The sequence below is a fragment of the Bubalus kerabau genome, chromosome 11 (genome assembly GCF_029407905.1).
Source record: "Bubalus kerabau isolate K-KA32 ecotype Philippines breed swamp buffalo chromosome 11, PCC_UOA_SB_1v2, whole genome shotgun sequence".
NCBI lineage: Eukaryota > Metazoa > Chordata > Mammalia > Artiodactyla > Bovidae > Bubalus > Bubalus kerabau.
The window spans coordinates 104,235,991-104,251,348 of NC_073634.1; the positions used below are offsets into that span (position 1 = coordinate 104,235,991).

General features: G+C 57.4%; 1 protein-coding gene across 4 annotated transcripts; it reads right to left on the bottom strand.

Annotated features, from left to right (window-relative positions):
* Positions 1-307: 307 nt before the first annotated feature.
* Positions 308-14,969, bottom strand: FAM78A (family with sequence similarity 78 member A). Of its 4 annotated transcripts, none has more exons than XR_008700614.1 (3): positions 13,904-14,240; positions 1,849-3,400; positions 308-492 (listed from the first exon to the last, which is right to left on the bottom strand). XR_008700614.1 is itself a non-coding variant. In XM_055541424.1 (2 exons), exons 1-2 carry the CDS (start codon positions 14,224-14,226, stop codon positions 2,872-2,874), a joined length of 852 nt encoding a protein of 283 aa, XP_055397399.1. In that variant the 5' UTR covers positions 14,227-14,969; the 3' UTR covers positions 1,279-2,871. The 4 variants fall into 4 exon arrangements, 2 of the variants coding, with proteins under 2 accessions (XP_055397399.1, XP_055397401.1); XR_008700613.1 differs by lacking the exon at positions 308-492 and adding an exon at positions 1,279-1,535; XM_055541424.1 differs by lacking the exon at positions 308-492 and having other exon boundaries at positions 1,279-3,400; positions 13,904-14,969.
* Between the last annotated feature and the right edge of the window lie 389 nt (positions 14,970-15,358).

The following is a 15,358-nucleotide window of genomic DNA, read 5'->3' on the forward strand; positions in this document are numbered from 1 at the left end:
GAAAACCAAGCTGCCCCCAAGTCCTAGCTCCATCTCCAATCTCCTGCCCCAACCTGGGGGCGCTGTGGGTGAGGAACCAAGGTCCCCGGGCTGTGGACTGCAGAGCATGCATCGGCAAAGTGACCTGCCTCCTCCTGGGTTCTCGTCCCAGGCCCTTAGCACCAGAATCCCCAGGCTCCAGCCATGTACCCACCCCCAAACACATTCACCCCCGAGGCTGGAAATACATAGCCATCAACACCATCCCGCCCCCTTGCCAATGAACCCACCGCTTCAGAAACATCCAGATCCTAGCCAGGCCTACTTTAAAATTCCATTTTATTTCTCTTTGTATTTGTTGCTGTTGTTTTAAAAAGGTTCACGGTACATTTTTTTTTTTTCAAGAGTCTTGTGCCTCCTGGTAAGTGCACTGGTTTGCTTTCACAGTCCTCTCCACGACGGCGGACGGTCCTTATTGCTGAAGGAGTGTGTCCACGCCGGGGAGTGGGGACACTGGAGGGATGAGGGCGGGGAGCCCAGGTGAGAAGCCTGGGTCTGTGCTCCTGATCCAAGAGGCTGAGGGACCGGACCCAGGCTAAGTTGAGCATCCTTAGCCGGACCTCCAGCCTCCCCAGGGTCTTCCCAGCCCTCTCTTTAGAAAGGCCAGGAGGGGTAGAGAGAAAGGTGTGAGGGGTAGAGGATGGGGGTGGGGAGTGAGCCAGGCAGCAAGCTGACTGGGAGCCCAGGCATGTGGTAGGCATGGAGGTAGGGTGGAGGCAGCCAGAGCAGTGATGGCCTCCGAGAGGGCCCTGCTGCCTCTCAGGGGGAGTGGGCTTGGGACACTCTGCCCCCCGAAAAGCTCAGGGCCACCCCTCCCCCAGTCAGAACTCCTCAGTGATGGCCCAGCCCAGAAGCAGTGCTGTGGTTCCTGACCCCTCTCCCAGAGCCCTCTCTCCTTTTTAGTGCAAGAAAGACCTGAGTGCAGAGAAGGGCCTAGCCACCTAGAGGCCAGGTCCCATCCACGGCAGCCGGACTTGGCCACCCCGGCGCCTCCACAGCTTGTCCCCAGGGCAGGGGGCCTCGTATCCCCCTTGCTGGAGGCTGTGGCCTCTCTGGGCGCAGGCCTCCCTCCAAACACACCAAGGGAAGCTGGCTGTCTCCCCCCACCACCCCCTAACCCCGGGGCCTGACAGGGGTCCCCGAGCACCAGGTGGCCCGCCAGCCACACCAAGTTCTCCCCCGTCCAGTGGTTCCAGGAGAGCTGCTCGCCTCCCATTGGGAGCGGGCTCGGGAGATGGCTGGACAGTAAAGCACCCCTTGAATGAATGCAGTATCCCACGGATAAAGGAGCAGAATGAGGACTCAGTGACCCTCGCCCTCCCACAGTCACTGGGGCTCCTCCAAGTGGCTCATCTGTAGCAGAAATGCCTTATTTCCCTCATCTGACAGTTTTCTGTGCTTGATTACGATCCGTTAGAATGAGGGACCCAGGTGACGTCGCTGTGGGTCTGGCAAGCTTGGAGTAAGGGGGCTTCAGCTGGGTGTCCCCTCAGCTCCTGCAAGCAGCAGACGTTGTTAAAAAAAAAAAGCTTGGCGTCACTCAGGACCAGGTCCTGGGGCTCCAGAGGGCCCAGGCCCACTTCCATCCCCCAGCTACGGGGGCCCTCGTTCCCTTCTGTGAGAACAGGCAGCGGAGGCGGGGTGGGGGTGGGGGTCTGCCTTCTTCCTTCCCAGACCCAGGAATGCCCATCTGTGGGTGCCCCCACCTCCAGCACTGCAGTGCCCAGAGGCTGTCTGCAGCCCTCCCCCAGAGTACCTGGGAGGGGTGTCCCCTGAGAAGATGCTGCAGGGAGGTGCAGGCCCTCTTACCTCTGAACTACAGCTGGGTAGGGTGGCTGGCCCCCTCCTGGCGTTGGGGACCAGTGTGGATGGAAAGAGAAAAGCTGAGATGTGCCAACAGACCCATCCAAGGACCAAGATGCTGGAAATTCCTCGGGTTCTTACCTGCAACTCACAGGACCCGCCCTCTCTCCTCCTAGCCCCACCCAAGGCAAGTTCTGGCTCCAGAGAAGAGAGGTGGGATGCCTCCGGCTCAGAGCTCAGAGCCCTCTCTGCAGGCAGCAGGTAGGGGATGGGGTTCTACCTGGGGCAGAGAGAAGGGACTTCAGGGGCAGAATCGGTCTGTGGTTTCAGCTCAGCTAAAATGAAAGAATGAGCAGCTGGTTTTAGATCTACCTGGGCACCCCTGACCATGTGGGCAATACCCAGGAGGAGGGGCTCAGGGGCATCTCTCTCTTTCCCCATCCCCTCCTCCCTCGCCTCTGGCAGAAGATACAAAGTCCAATAGAAAAGAGATCCTGCTTTCTTTGTTCGGGTTTTTTTTTTTTTTCCCTTTAAAATCAGCTTAAGGCAAAAGTTTGGCAAAGCAAGTCTACATAAGGCCGCGTGACGGAGGACGGGGCGGGGGCAGGGGGGTGGGTCTTTCCCCTGGAGGGGCCCGCCGCGCCCACCAGGCTCATCACCAGCTCCTCCTCAGACCCTGAACCTCGTAAAGAGGCATTTAAAAAAAAAAAAAAAAAAGAACAGAAAAAGCAGTTGTTTCAGGGTGTCTGTTGCAAATGAATGAACTTGCGAGGAGAGGGAAGGAGACCCAGGGCGACGCTGGGGGGTCGGTCCTGCCTGGGCCTCCCCATCCCCCAGGAAAGCAGGTGCCAGAAGGGCGGGGGCGGGGCGGGGTGGGGAGGGGCCATCCCAGGGGCATTCGCACAGTGAGATCCGCCCCGCCGGAGAAGGTAGAAAGGTTGTATTTCGCTGAATGACCACAGAGTCCGTGTTGGGGGTCGCTTGAGCGGTGTCCTCATCCGGGTGTCGCCCCCCGGGCGCCCCCGGCCGCTACCGGTGCTTGGGCGGGATCACCACCAGCGGCGGCCCAAACTTGGGGCGCCACATGAGGACCTGAGCGTCGTTGGCGTTGGGCTTGACCAGGGCGCTGGGCGGGATGGGCTCGTTCTTGCTCAGGATTTTGGGCTGGTCCTGGGCAATGGGCTCCCGGAGCCGGGCGCGCTGGCCCAGGGGCCGGGTGGGGTTCACCTCGATGCTCAGCTGCATGCGCCAGCGCAGGGTCTGCAGGATGATCATGTCGTTGGTCGAGGTGTTGGTGGCCACCAGCCACGTGATGAAGCTCTGGTCCCGGTAGATATTGGTCAGTTTGGCCACGTTGCTCTCGCTGACGGGCACGGCCCACGTGACGCTGGGGTAGAAGTTATCGTTCATGCTGATGATGAACTTGGAGTTTCTCTTGGTGGGGCCCACGATGGTGCAGGTCTCTGTGGTGTTGCCGTACCACGGGTAGTTCACCCCGTCCGAGTCGCTGATGGCCTCGATCTTGCCTTCCTGGAGGTCCGGGAGCTCCCAGCTGGACCTGAGGATGGGAAGACAGTTTACATTGCCAGCCAGCCAGCCAGCCACAGGCTGGTCTGCATCCCTTTGTCCTGGGGGCTGACCTCTTGGAGTGGGCCGACAGGAAACAGACACCCCAGCATCAGGTCGAGGAATCAGGGCTCCCCTAGACCTGGCACCCCCCGCCTCAAAAGCCACATCCTGTTCTCTTGCATCATCTCAGATTGGTCTCCACCCTCCCTACCCCGGAAACCACTCTAGACAGGGGCTGGACTTTGGGAAGCCCTGGCTGTTCCTGGCCTCAAGGGGATGTGTCCCAGGGAGGGGCCTGGGGGCAGCGCACAGTAATGGGGAGCCCTGACATGCACTGTGCCCCCCACCCCAGGTCCTGGTGGCTGGTGGATCAGCCACATGCAGCCCTGTGATTTCAGTGAGGGCAGAGGCCGCTGATCGTGAGAGGCTGGGGGTCGAGGGGCCTCTCCTGAACACACAGCACATCAGGGCACCCTGCCTGGGAGTGCAGGAGGCAGGGAGTTTCTTTCTCTTGCTTTAGGGGCTGACAGGAAGCTTCAGGGCCCAGTGGCCTGAGGTCGGCACTTCTAAGAGTGATTCCAGTCCCTCCATTGACCAGCACGTGACCTAGGTCAAATGCCTGTGCTCCCTGAGCTTTGCTGTTAGCACCCAGGCTAGAGGCACAGGAACCAGTGCCCAGAGCCCTCGCTCAGACTCTGTCCCCTCCCCTCCAAGTCTCCTCCACCACGTGTGGGTCTGGGCTCCCGGGCCCCCTGCCCAGCATGGCCAGCATCATAGGTAGTACCCCCTTCTTTCTGCTCATGTCAGCCTAGAAGAAGAAGCACAATATGGCCTGAATTGCTCCCACCCAGTCAGCCCATCTTTGGAGCAGCAGAACCAAGAAAACCTAAACAGCCCGTCTCAAACCACCACACTCAGTCCCTGCCTCTGGGCCAGCTATACAATCAATGCCTCCTGGCCTTGCTGCAGCTGCCAGGGAACCTGCACTTGCAGCTTCAGGCCCAGCTAAGTACCAGCAGTACTTGGTCAGCCCGTCTTGCTTTCAGGGGGCTCAGTCTTCCTGGGGTGGAAGAAGGCGGCTGGGCTGTCTGTGGAGTTCAGACTCAGGAAACTTACTGGACTTGCTCAAAGTCTCAGCCACCCTCTCACTGGTGTGACACCTTGAGCAAAGTCCCTATACCCCCTGGGCCCCAGACTCATCACCTTGTCCCACCTGGGGTCACAGAAGGATTCAGGCAGGAACATGCCAGCCCAGGGCAGGGCACAGGACAAAGGCCAGTGACTGGTGTCTGCTGGCACTCCTGTCGCCATGGCTATTGCTATAATAATAGCTCTCAGACAGAAGAGGACACTGGCCTGTCCCAAGTCACTCTGAGGACACGTGTGGCTGGACAGCAGCATTCGGGGAACCCACCCCTTAGAGACTCACCAACAATCACCTCCACCCCACTAGGCAGATAAAGTAAGGAAAGCTGCGGGTGGGGGTCTTTTTCCTCAGGTGATTCCGCTGGGCAGTGAGACCTGGGCACCTGCCACACCAAAGCTCAGGATGCTTTGCCCCCAGAATTCTGCATACCTGTGTACACTAGCAGTTCTCTCCAGAATATATATTACAAAATGCATTTTTATTCACAGCAGCACTGTTCACAATAGCCCAAATGTGGAAGCAACCCAAGTGTCCATCACTGGACGATGGATAAAGTGGTCTGTCCATTACAATGGAATATTATTCACCCTTAAAAAGCAAATTCCGACACACTACAACATGGATGAACCTTGAAGACATTATGCGAAGTGAAATAAGTCAGACACAAGAGGACAAGCACTGTGTGATTCCACATATATGAGGTCCCTCGAGGACTCAGATTCAGAGACAGAAAGCAGGATGTGGTTGCCGGGGGCTACGGGAGGGGCACGAGCAGCCAGGGTCCCACGGGTACAGTCTCAGTTGGGGAAGATGAAAAATTTCTGGAAATAGATGCACAACAGAGTGGATGTTTTTAATACCCCTGAACTTAAAAATGGTTAAGATGATAAATTTTATGTATATCTTTGTTGTTTTGTTTAGTCACTCAGTCGTGTATGATTCTTTGTGATCCCATGGACTGCAGCCCGCCAGGCTCCTCTGTCCTTGGGAATTTCCAGGCAAGAATACTGGAGTGGGTTGCCATTTCCTCCTGCAGGTGATCTTCCCACAGGGATCAAAGCTGCGTCTCCTGCATTGGCAGGCAGATTCTTTACCACTGACCCACCAGGGAAGCCCATGTATAACTTAATCATAATTAAAAATGCATTCCTGAGATGTATCATTTAATGTTGCTGCTGCTGCTAAGTCACTTCAGTCGTGTCCGACTCTGTGTGACCCCATAGACGGCAGCCCACCAGGCTCCCCTGTGCCTGGGATTCTCCAGGCAAGAACACTGGAGTGGGTTGCCATTTCCTTCTCCAATGCATGAAAGTGAAAAGTGAAAGTGAAGTCGCTCAGTCGACTCTTTGCGACCCTATGGACTGCAGCCTTCCAGGCTCCTCCATCCATGGGATTTTCCAGGCAAGAGTAGTGGAGTGGGGTGCCATTGCCTTCTCCGATCATTTAACGTTAGCAATTAGTAAATGTGGTCACTACTGGAGGGATAATTAGGAATGTGATTTTTGCTAATTTTTCTGTTTATTTCATTAAAAAGGTCACAAATTAGCGTAACACCTGTCTCATAGGCCATCTCCAGCCCGGGGCCCTGAGCTCATCAGACTCCAAGGAAGGAGGTCACAGTTGTGAACCTGGAGATTCAGCTGTCCCAGGGGGATGGCCGCCATGGACCAGAGAAGAGGGTCAGGGTCCCTGTCCTGAATTTCTCAGAAGCCCATGTCCCACCTGCATCCAGCCTCCTGGAAGGCACCCACTCTACCTTCTCATGGTGTTTCACTCTTAAAAATTGTTTTTTGTTTTTTTTTTAAGGCAGAAAGCCATCTCGCCAAAGGCCCCCTTTCACTTCCTATGAGCTGGCTTGTTTGGGGGAGTGGGGCTTGGTACCCGCATGGCCCCCCTCTCTCTGTGTCTCAGCCTCTGACCCCAAAGCTTCAGGTTCCCTTTCCCCTACCAGCCCTCCCAGATGCCCACGCGCTGGCTCAGTCACAGACGGGTGACGTCCCCGTGAGCGAGCAGACAGCCCTGTCTCACGTGGAGTATTACTCAGAACCAGGGCCAAGGGCGTCTGTTTTCACATCATCACAGGCCAGCTGAGCTAGCTGTGGTCTCGGTCCAGTCTCTGAGTCGAGGCGGTACGAGGGGGCGTGGGTAAGGGCACAGTAGCTGAGGGATATGGGCCAGCCCGGAGCCAGTATCCCCCTGGCTACCAGCTCTGGTCAAGTCACAGATGTCAGCTCCACACGGGTCCACCATGGTAATCACACCCACCTTCCAGGTTTCTGTGATGATTAAACCTGTCGACACATACCACCTGGTACGCGATAAACAGCAAAACGTGGAAACTCCCGGAGAACATCTAAGGGAGGCGTGCCTCTCACACTAATGGATTTGCCAGCCCCGATGTGACCTTGAGGCCTTCTGACCTCATTTATGTTTCCAAATTATCTGGGCTCTGAAAGGAATAGTTCCATACAGTTCCTGCCTTGAAGACTTCCTGTTTGCTCTGCAGGGACCTCGGGCTTCGAGGCAGACCCTCGGTCTTCCGCTCCCGGCACACCCTGAGCCTTTTGGTTTGCAAGGTGAGGACAGTACAGCTACAGATGTCACCGAAAGGTCTGGGCAAGGCTCTCAGGTCCACACGGATGCCCAGCCACCACCAGATCTAGGTGGAGGAGGGGGATTTGTGAACACAAGCAACCGCCCATCTCTGCCCAGCGCCTCCTGTCCAGACCCCAGGGCAGGTCCTCTCAGGCCTCCCACAGGGGAGCAGGGGACATGGTCTCCCCCATGTCCTCTGCCCCTTTGCTCGCCGGCCTACACAGGTCTTCAGGGCGACAGTGGCCACAGGATGTGTGGCACCAGCACGAAGTGAAAGTTGTTCAAAAGTTAAGAACTGCCACGTGGTAACCGTGGAGCCAGGCACCAGGCCGGGGGCCCTTCAGAGCACAGGACCCCGCCGTGCCCACGCCCAGGAAACTGGCCCGCTTCCCGTCACTCTCCCGCCCTCATCCTGGAGGTGTGGGAAAGCAGAGGACGGCAGGCAAATCCAAGCTTCAAGCCAGACTGCAGATGCTTTCTGGGGCCCGCTGGCAGCACATCTGAGCCAGACTCCTGAGTTCCCCTCAAACCCTGCTCCTTCTGCAGCGCCATCCAAAAGCCACTCAACAAACGTCTGCAGGAACCCCCATGGGCTCTGGCCACCCCACCGTGGCGACCCGGTCATCGGCGATGTTGGGGGCCCTGCACCCTCTGGACGCCCGAATCCATCCCTGACTCCCCCCTCCTCACCTCCAGACTGCCCCCCGCACCCCCCACCCTGCCTCGTCCCTGGCCACAACCCTTCACCTCTCCCAGGTCTCCTCCTGCCCTCTGCCAAGCTCTCCTCCCTGAAAAACAAGTGATCTTTAAAAACACAAAACGGATGGCACGCTTCCTTCCTCCAACCCCTTTAAATCTGCCGTGACCCCCCTTTCCCATGGCCCTGAAGGTCAGAAGCAGGCGAAGCTGAGGGCCCCCAGGTGCATGCCTGCACGCGTGCTCACACAGTCTGCAGCGTGCAGACGCTCCAAGCAGTATGACCGACGGGGAGTGAGTCTGAAGGGGTTACAAAAGGCCTTCCCTGCAGGCCAGAGAAGGGGTTCAGGCTGTGCCAAAGGGTTCCCACAGAGGCTGGGGAGGGTCACCCTATGGCCCCAGGCCCAGCCACCAGCCCGAAGTTGGCTCTGCTCAAAGGCCTGTGGGTAGAGAGGGAAGGAAACCAGAGGTGCCCAGAGACCAGAGGTGTGACCCTCCTGTGGGCACTGTTTCCTCCCACCTCACCGCTCCTTCTTTGCCCAGGCCGCAGTCCCAGGGCCTGCCACGTGGCAGAAAGGGCCCAACAGCACCTGTTTCAGTTTTCAGTTTTAAAAGCTGTGTTTTGTCTTGTTTTTAAAAAGCAAGCCATAGAGAAGTACCCAAAGTGAGAAACGTGAATCCTGCCTTCCGGGCCGCCCCCTTCCTCACCAAGGTTACTCACCACATCCCACTCTGGTGAACATCCTTCTGAAGCTTTCTCCCTGCACATACCCAGGATATGTTCAGTTTTTAGTGAGAGAATCTTGATTCGAGCCCCTCTTCGTCCTATGTAGCAGCCTCGCCATACTCTGCCCTGGAGACAGGACACTGGGGGTGTTCGTGGCTCTTTGCCACGACGGCCGGGGCTGGAGTTTCTGCCCGCACACACGTCCTTTCTGCCCCGCTCCTTCCATTCATGTATTCATTGACTCATTTGTTCAGTAGACATTTTTATGTGCTTACTACCTGCCAGGCACCAGGCCAGGGGCTCAGTTTCTGTTAAGAGACGCCAGAACTACTGGGTTGGCCAAAAAGTTCATTCAGACATTTCCGCAACACGAAGAACCCGAACAACAGTGACAGAGTTGAAGGTCCCGTGTACTTATAATTCTGAAAGCTCATCTTCCAAAAGCTGTCCACATTGTACCCCCCACAACAGGCATTACTGATCCTTTCCATTTTTAACCCAGATCCTATCAGCGGACAAAAAAAAAAGCGTCTCCCCATTTCATTTGCCACTCCCCTGATCATGGCGGCGGCCGGTGCCTCCCCGCACGGCCCGGGGGACGCCAGCTTCTGTTTTCTGCCCTCAGAAGGCGAGGGTGGGCATGATCGCCAGGCAGGGGCCGGCCCAGGGGCAGTTCTTTTGGGGCCGGGCAGTACCCCCGCCCCCAACTTCCTCCCACCCCAAAGCCTGGAAACGAGAACTTCCCTCTCTGGCCTCCACCAGGGCCCCGCAGATGGGGGAGGCCGCCTTCCGGGTGCAGAGAGGAAGTACCGTCCCCAATTGTTCTGCCCGGCGCCCCGGGGCAGGCCCAGGCCGCAGGAAGAGGCCACGTGGTCACCAGGCCATGCCTCCTGACCCGGCCCCAGACCTGCTGGAGCAGAGCAAGCCTCCTCGGGCAAGTGGCCTCGGGTCTCAGCGGCCCCAGCCTCAGCATCAGTGAGGACCTCTTGGAGTCCTTGGGAGACCAGAGAGAGACCAGGTAGCCAGGCAGAGGCCCCTCCACCCCTGCCAGGCCCTTTCCCACTGGCCTTGTCATCCTGCTCAAGTCATCGCAGGTCTGGCTGCAAAAACCCTGAGAGGTCTCATCGCCAGAGATTCCCATGCTCTAGGCGGGTATGGGAAGCCCAACCCAAAAGAAGAGCAACGAATCTAACACAGCAATCTGTGCTGATTCCTTGCTGGGCGCTGTGTAATTGATAATGAATGAATGCTAGTTATGGTAGGGATAGCAACTATGCAACCAGTGTTTTGTATACGCAGACACTGTGCTGAGTCCTCATCAGGCACTCTCATTTAGTCCCTCAACAACCCCATTTCACAGATGGGAACAGTGAGGCTCATAAAGGTTGGGAACCTGGCCTGAGCTTGCCGTACCTGTGAATGGTGGAGCTGGGGGGCCACGCCCTGCTGGACAAGGGCACAGGTAGGTGGCATTGTCAATCCAGAGAGACCCCCACGTCTTGAGCTGTTCTCCTCCCCTCACCCCAAGCCTGCCCTTTGGCAAAACCTGGAGCCAGAGCCGGCCTTGACTTTGACTTTGGCCATGAGCCAGATTCCCTGGGGGCTCCAGCGGGAGGGCAAATTAGGGATAACGTGAAGCGTCCCACACACAAGGGAGAAATTGGGACTTGTCACTTGGAAGATTGTGCCAGCTGACAGGTGGCGGCTGAGGATTGCGGAGGACGGGGCTGTGGAGGCAGGCGTCTCCAACAGTTTTTTTTTTTTTGGGGGGGGTAGCTTTTAAAGCAATGTGGGCTGAACCCCAAACGATATAGAATCCTCTCAAGCTGGCACAAGAAACTCACCATTTTCTAGCTCTCATCTTTAAGCCGGGGCTTTACTGGGGTTTGGCGTGTGGCATTGTTCCACTGCAAACATTTCCAACCCACAATGTCATTCAAAAGGGTTCTCCTCCTGGATTAGAGATTAATTTCAAGCAGGGATAATGTTTGGGGGTATTACGGGTTTTGGTTAAGTATTTGGAATTAATATTTTTAATATAAGAACAGAAACCCTAACCTAACCTTTGCCACCTGGCCGTCCGCTCCCCAGGCCTTTAAAGCTCAGGGGGGCTTCATTTTAAGGCTTCAAATTGCCTGGGTCTAGCCCAGCAGTTCTCAACCAGGGGTGACTTTTCACCCCTTCTGGGGACTTCGGGCAGTGTCTGGAGACATTTTTGGCTGTTAGGATTGGGGGAGGGAGGCTCCTGGCATTGAGTGGGTAGAGACCAGGGACACTGCTCAATATCCTGCAACGCGCAGGATAGCCCCAGTCCCAGCAAAGTTAAGGGGCAGCTCCCGGCAGCCTGAGGCCACCAGCCACCCCACCTCTCACCACCCCTGACTTTCCTTCACATCACGGGGCTTAAAAAAGTGAAGAAGCCTCGTTATCACAGGAGGTTTGGGATAGGGAAGAGTCTTTTCATCCCATCAAAATGCTTCCATCTGGGACTTCCCTGGCAGTCCAGTGGTTAAGACTCTGAGCTTCCAATACAAGGGACGTGGGTTCAATCCCTGGTTGGGGAACGAAGATCCCATATGCTGTGTAGCAAAAAAAAAAAAATGCTTCCATTGGTATTCAAGCAGGCACAGCTGTCCAGGCTTTTTCTGGAGGCCAGAGCCTCCCCACCGGTCAGAGGAACCATGCTACTTGCTAATTCAGTTTCTTAATACAGTTTTGTTGATTAATAATCAAGCAGTTTCCAACTGTGCATTTCAGCCACAGGGCAGTCACCTACAGCTGTCCTCTCCTCGAATCCTCCCAGCAGCCTATGGGCACTTCTAACTCCCCATCCACAGATGGCAAAGCCTAACCTCCAAGAGGCAACTTGCTGAGGCCCCAGAGCCAGCACTGGGGTCATCCTGACCCCAGAGACTGAACTCATTAATGGCCAGTCCCTCCTGCCCCTCCAGGGAGCCTCCAACTCTGCTCTTTCTCTGGGGCTGGTCCCATCTCCACCGGGACCTCAGTGGACCCTGGATAAGGAGGTCCGTAGGACACAGGGGTCCCTACGCTGAGGCGTGTTCCAAGAAGGGGAGAGAACAAAAGGAAACACATACAGAGCAAGGAAAACGGCCTTCAACCACTTGAAAACTCAAATCACACGTGCCTCACACTGTTAACTGTTAAATTCTTAAGTCAGGGAATAGGCTCTGTGTGAAAGAGGAAGCCCTGGGCTGGGGAGGAAACTCAGCACGAGGAGTAGTTTACATCTGCCTGAATTCAGCCATGATTCTTTTTACAGGTCCCGTCGCCCACTCCCCATCTGACAGGACGATCATCACAGTAACGACAGCGTTACAGACAGCAGTCACCTGCAGTAAGTATCTACTGTGGGCTTGGCGCAGGGCCGAGAGCTTGACAATGTCATCTCCCGTAACTCAATAAGCCCATGCTGCAAGGCCTATGACTGGCCCCGATTTGCAGACGAGGAAACCGAGGGTCAGAGTGGCTAAGGTCACACCCTGGAAAGTGACAGAGCCTGGACTGGAGCCCAGGTCCGCTTGACTGCAGTCTAGGTGTGCGCTCGGTTCCTCTAACCAGGAACCAAGGACTGGCACAGACAGAGAAAGGTCAGCTCAGGTCTCCCGATGCAGGCCTGCCTTCAGCCGTAGTGCCCGAACGGACCTGGAGCCACCAGAGGTAGCCCAAGGCCTTGAAGACTCACGGGTGGGGAAACCGAGGCTCCGGGCCAGGCCTGCTCCCTCCCCACCACACAGCAAAACTCAGTCCCTTCAACCCTCCCCAACTTTCCTCTTCCTGGCGCTCACAGGAGGAGGACGGAACTTTCCAAGTTCAGAAGGACCCTCTGACTTCCCTATTCTTTCTCGGGAAGAAAACAAGCTTAGCCTAAAAGCCTAGAAAAACCTTTGTGTCTTGCCAGTTGTCCCAGATGCCCTGCAAAGCCTGAGAATATTTTGAGCTTAAGACTTCTTAGGGAAGGTCCACACCAAGTAACTAAGAAGCATATTTCCCTTCTTGGGATGGAAAGTCAGTACCATCTCCTGCCACCCCCGCCAACCCCGCCTGGTTTAATAACCACTTGGAGAGTCAGACCTGGAGCATAGATGTCAGGTAGACAGAGGGGAGCTGGTGAGTGTCCAGATATGGCCCACGTGCCTCTCGGGGTGGCCTTGGTTACACCTAGTTTTCAGTTTTTCCATGATCCTCCTGTTGCCCTTGTAACATCAGAGTCACAGGTGGAGAAGCCACAAGATTTGGTGTCCCCTCCCCATCCTCTCTAATTTCAGGTGGCCCCGGGGGTTCTTAAATCAGTTTCAAGTCCGAGGGCAAGTCTGCTACAGGACGGGGGAGGTGTGTTGCAGGGGTGGATCCCAAGAGAGAGGCTGTGGGCGAGCATCCATGGCCACACCCAGGGGTCTAGTTGGGGGGCTGCCTGGTGCCTTCAGAAGCCACCTCGTGCTCAGAAACAGCTATTGTCATCGCCCTGTCTTAGGCACCCCTTCAAGTTAAGTCACTTCCCTCTCTGTCTACCACTGCTCTTTGCACACTCAGGGTGACCATCTCTAAGATCAGGGCACCTGCCAGGATCCTAAGAGGCCTCACCAAGCACTACATTATCCCGGGGACATTCTAGAGACCAGGCTGGAGAGAAGAGGCCTGTGGGCTCTCTCAGCTGTTAGGGGCCCCCTGGAGCCCTCTGCACACTGATGATGGAGGTCCACAGAAAGTGGCCTTCTGCCCCAGAGAGAGAGAACACTGCACTGCAATGCAAACCGCGTTTCTAAAACCCTCTCCAACAAAACTCTATCCTGAACAGGGCAGAGCATCCCACCAGGTCTTGATGTGCCTCCGAAAATGCGAGGGGACAAGATCAGGCTCAACACAGAGCCCTGCACGCTAACTCTGGAGGCTGTGGAGGCCTGTCTCTCCTTCCATGAGTGCCCACTATGACCACGTGGGCTGGCGGAGGCCTGAGCTGGGCCAAGCCCCGGCCCCTCCAGTGACCCGGGATAGCACGTCTGCTTTGCCAAAGAGGCACCCGGTGGAGTGTCCCTCTGCTTCCTGGGCATCTTGCGGGGAGGGAGATGGGAACCCTGGGGGGACCAGGGACAGTGGAAGGGAAGGTCCTAGAGCCGTGACCCCAATCTGAATCAACAGGCAAGCCCTCTAGGTTGCCTGGCCGAGGAGGACTCAGAGAGCACTTCCCTGTCTGCCTCATGCTTCCCTCTGGCCCTGGAGAGACCCCTCTGTAGCCCCACCGCCTGCCCCCGTTCTCCCCCCCTCAGCGGCCCCCTCCCTGAAGCTTGCTTTTGAGCAGTACTCACATGCCCTGCTCCCCATACTGGTTGTAGAACTCCATGTGGCTGCACGCCTGGATCCAGCCGACTATCCAGGTCTCCTTCTTAGGGATGGGCGGCATGACCACCTGGGCCGAGGCACGGAAGTGGGGTGTCCGGTAGCGGAGCACCACGCTGGAGGACTCATCGATGCTGGTGGGGATGGGGTCGATAGAGGCCTTCACATCGATCACCGTGATGCCTTCCCGGAAGACTCTGGCTTTGCCTCCGATGCTTTGAATGCAGCCCATGGCACACAGGACCACTCTGATCTCCAGGGAAGACCAGCAGTCCCAGGGGAAGCTGGGCATTGACAGGATGGAGGCTGCCGGACCCAGTGCAGACAGTAGTACAGCTCTTCAATCTCAAATCCCAAGACCGATATCCATAGGATAGAAGATTCACTGAGTCCAGGGGGTTCGCATATCACTACCGTGGGGCCACTTTATAAATAAGGATTTTGCTGCATTTCAAGGGCCCTGGGTTCTCTCTTCTGCGAGCAGTGAACAAAAATCACCGATATTCTTTGGGTTAAAAAAAGGAAAGTTTGGAGGTTAATGGATAAGCATGTTGTTCAGACATCCAGCCCTTCCCGTGCCTCACACGCGGGGAACGCAGCTCCAAGACGCTCCCTGAAGTCTTCGGGCGAGGAAGACAAACGCCGGCAGACACATAAATAAGGAAGGCTGCGTCCCCTGCGCGGTGCCGCCACCCTGGCTGCCAGAGACCGACTTCCTGCCCTTCTGCCTTCCGCACGCGCTCGGGCACACGCACCCGGCCGCTCGTCCGGCCCGGTCGAATCAATGGGAGAGCAGTTTCTGTTCAGTCGGCCGAGGTCCGGGGGCCCTCGGGGGCTTCCAGGAGGGCGAGCGCCCGGCGCGGGCCGCCCGCGGGGTCCCCGTCGGCGCCCACTCGCGGGCGCGGGCCGACGCCCCCACGCGGGCGCGCCGCGTCCCCTCGCCGCTGTCGCTGTCGCCGCCCGCCGCCGCCGCCGTGCGGGGGGCCCCGGGGCTGCGCTCGGGCCGCTGCCTGGTTCGCCGCGGCCGCCGAGGACCTGGAGGGGGAGGTGGAAGGGACAGGGCGTCAAGGCCGGCCTCAAAGTTGAACCGAACTTTGCTGCGGGGGACGCGCTGGGCGGCGACGCGTGTGCGCGGGGCGCGCGGGCTGCGGAGCTGACCGCGTACCTCTGGGCGGTCTCCCCGGAGGCGGCGGCCACCCCCCAACACCCGCCCGCCCCGTCAGTGGCGGCCGCACGACCGCGCGCACCAGCGAATAATCGCCGCCCGTGACATCTCCGCTGACACCTCGCGGCCCGGAGGCGGGGTCGGGGAGGGGGAGGCCACCGCCTGGCACTGCAGTGGGCCTCGTGGACTTTGGGTCCTGGCACTGCCCCCACCTCCTCGCCGCCGGCGCCCCTTCCTGGTCAGACTCCCTCCGGGCCCT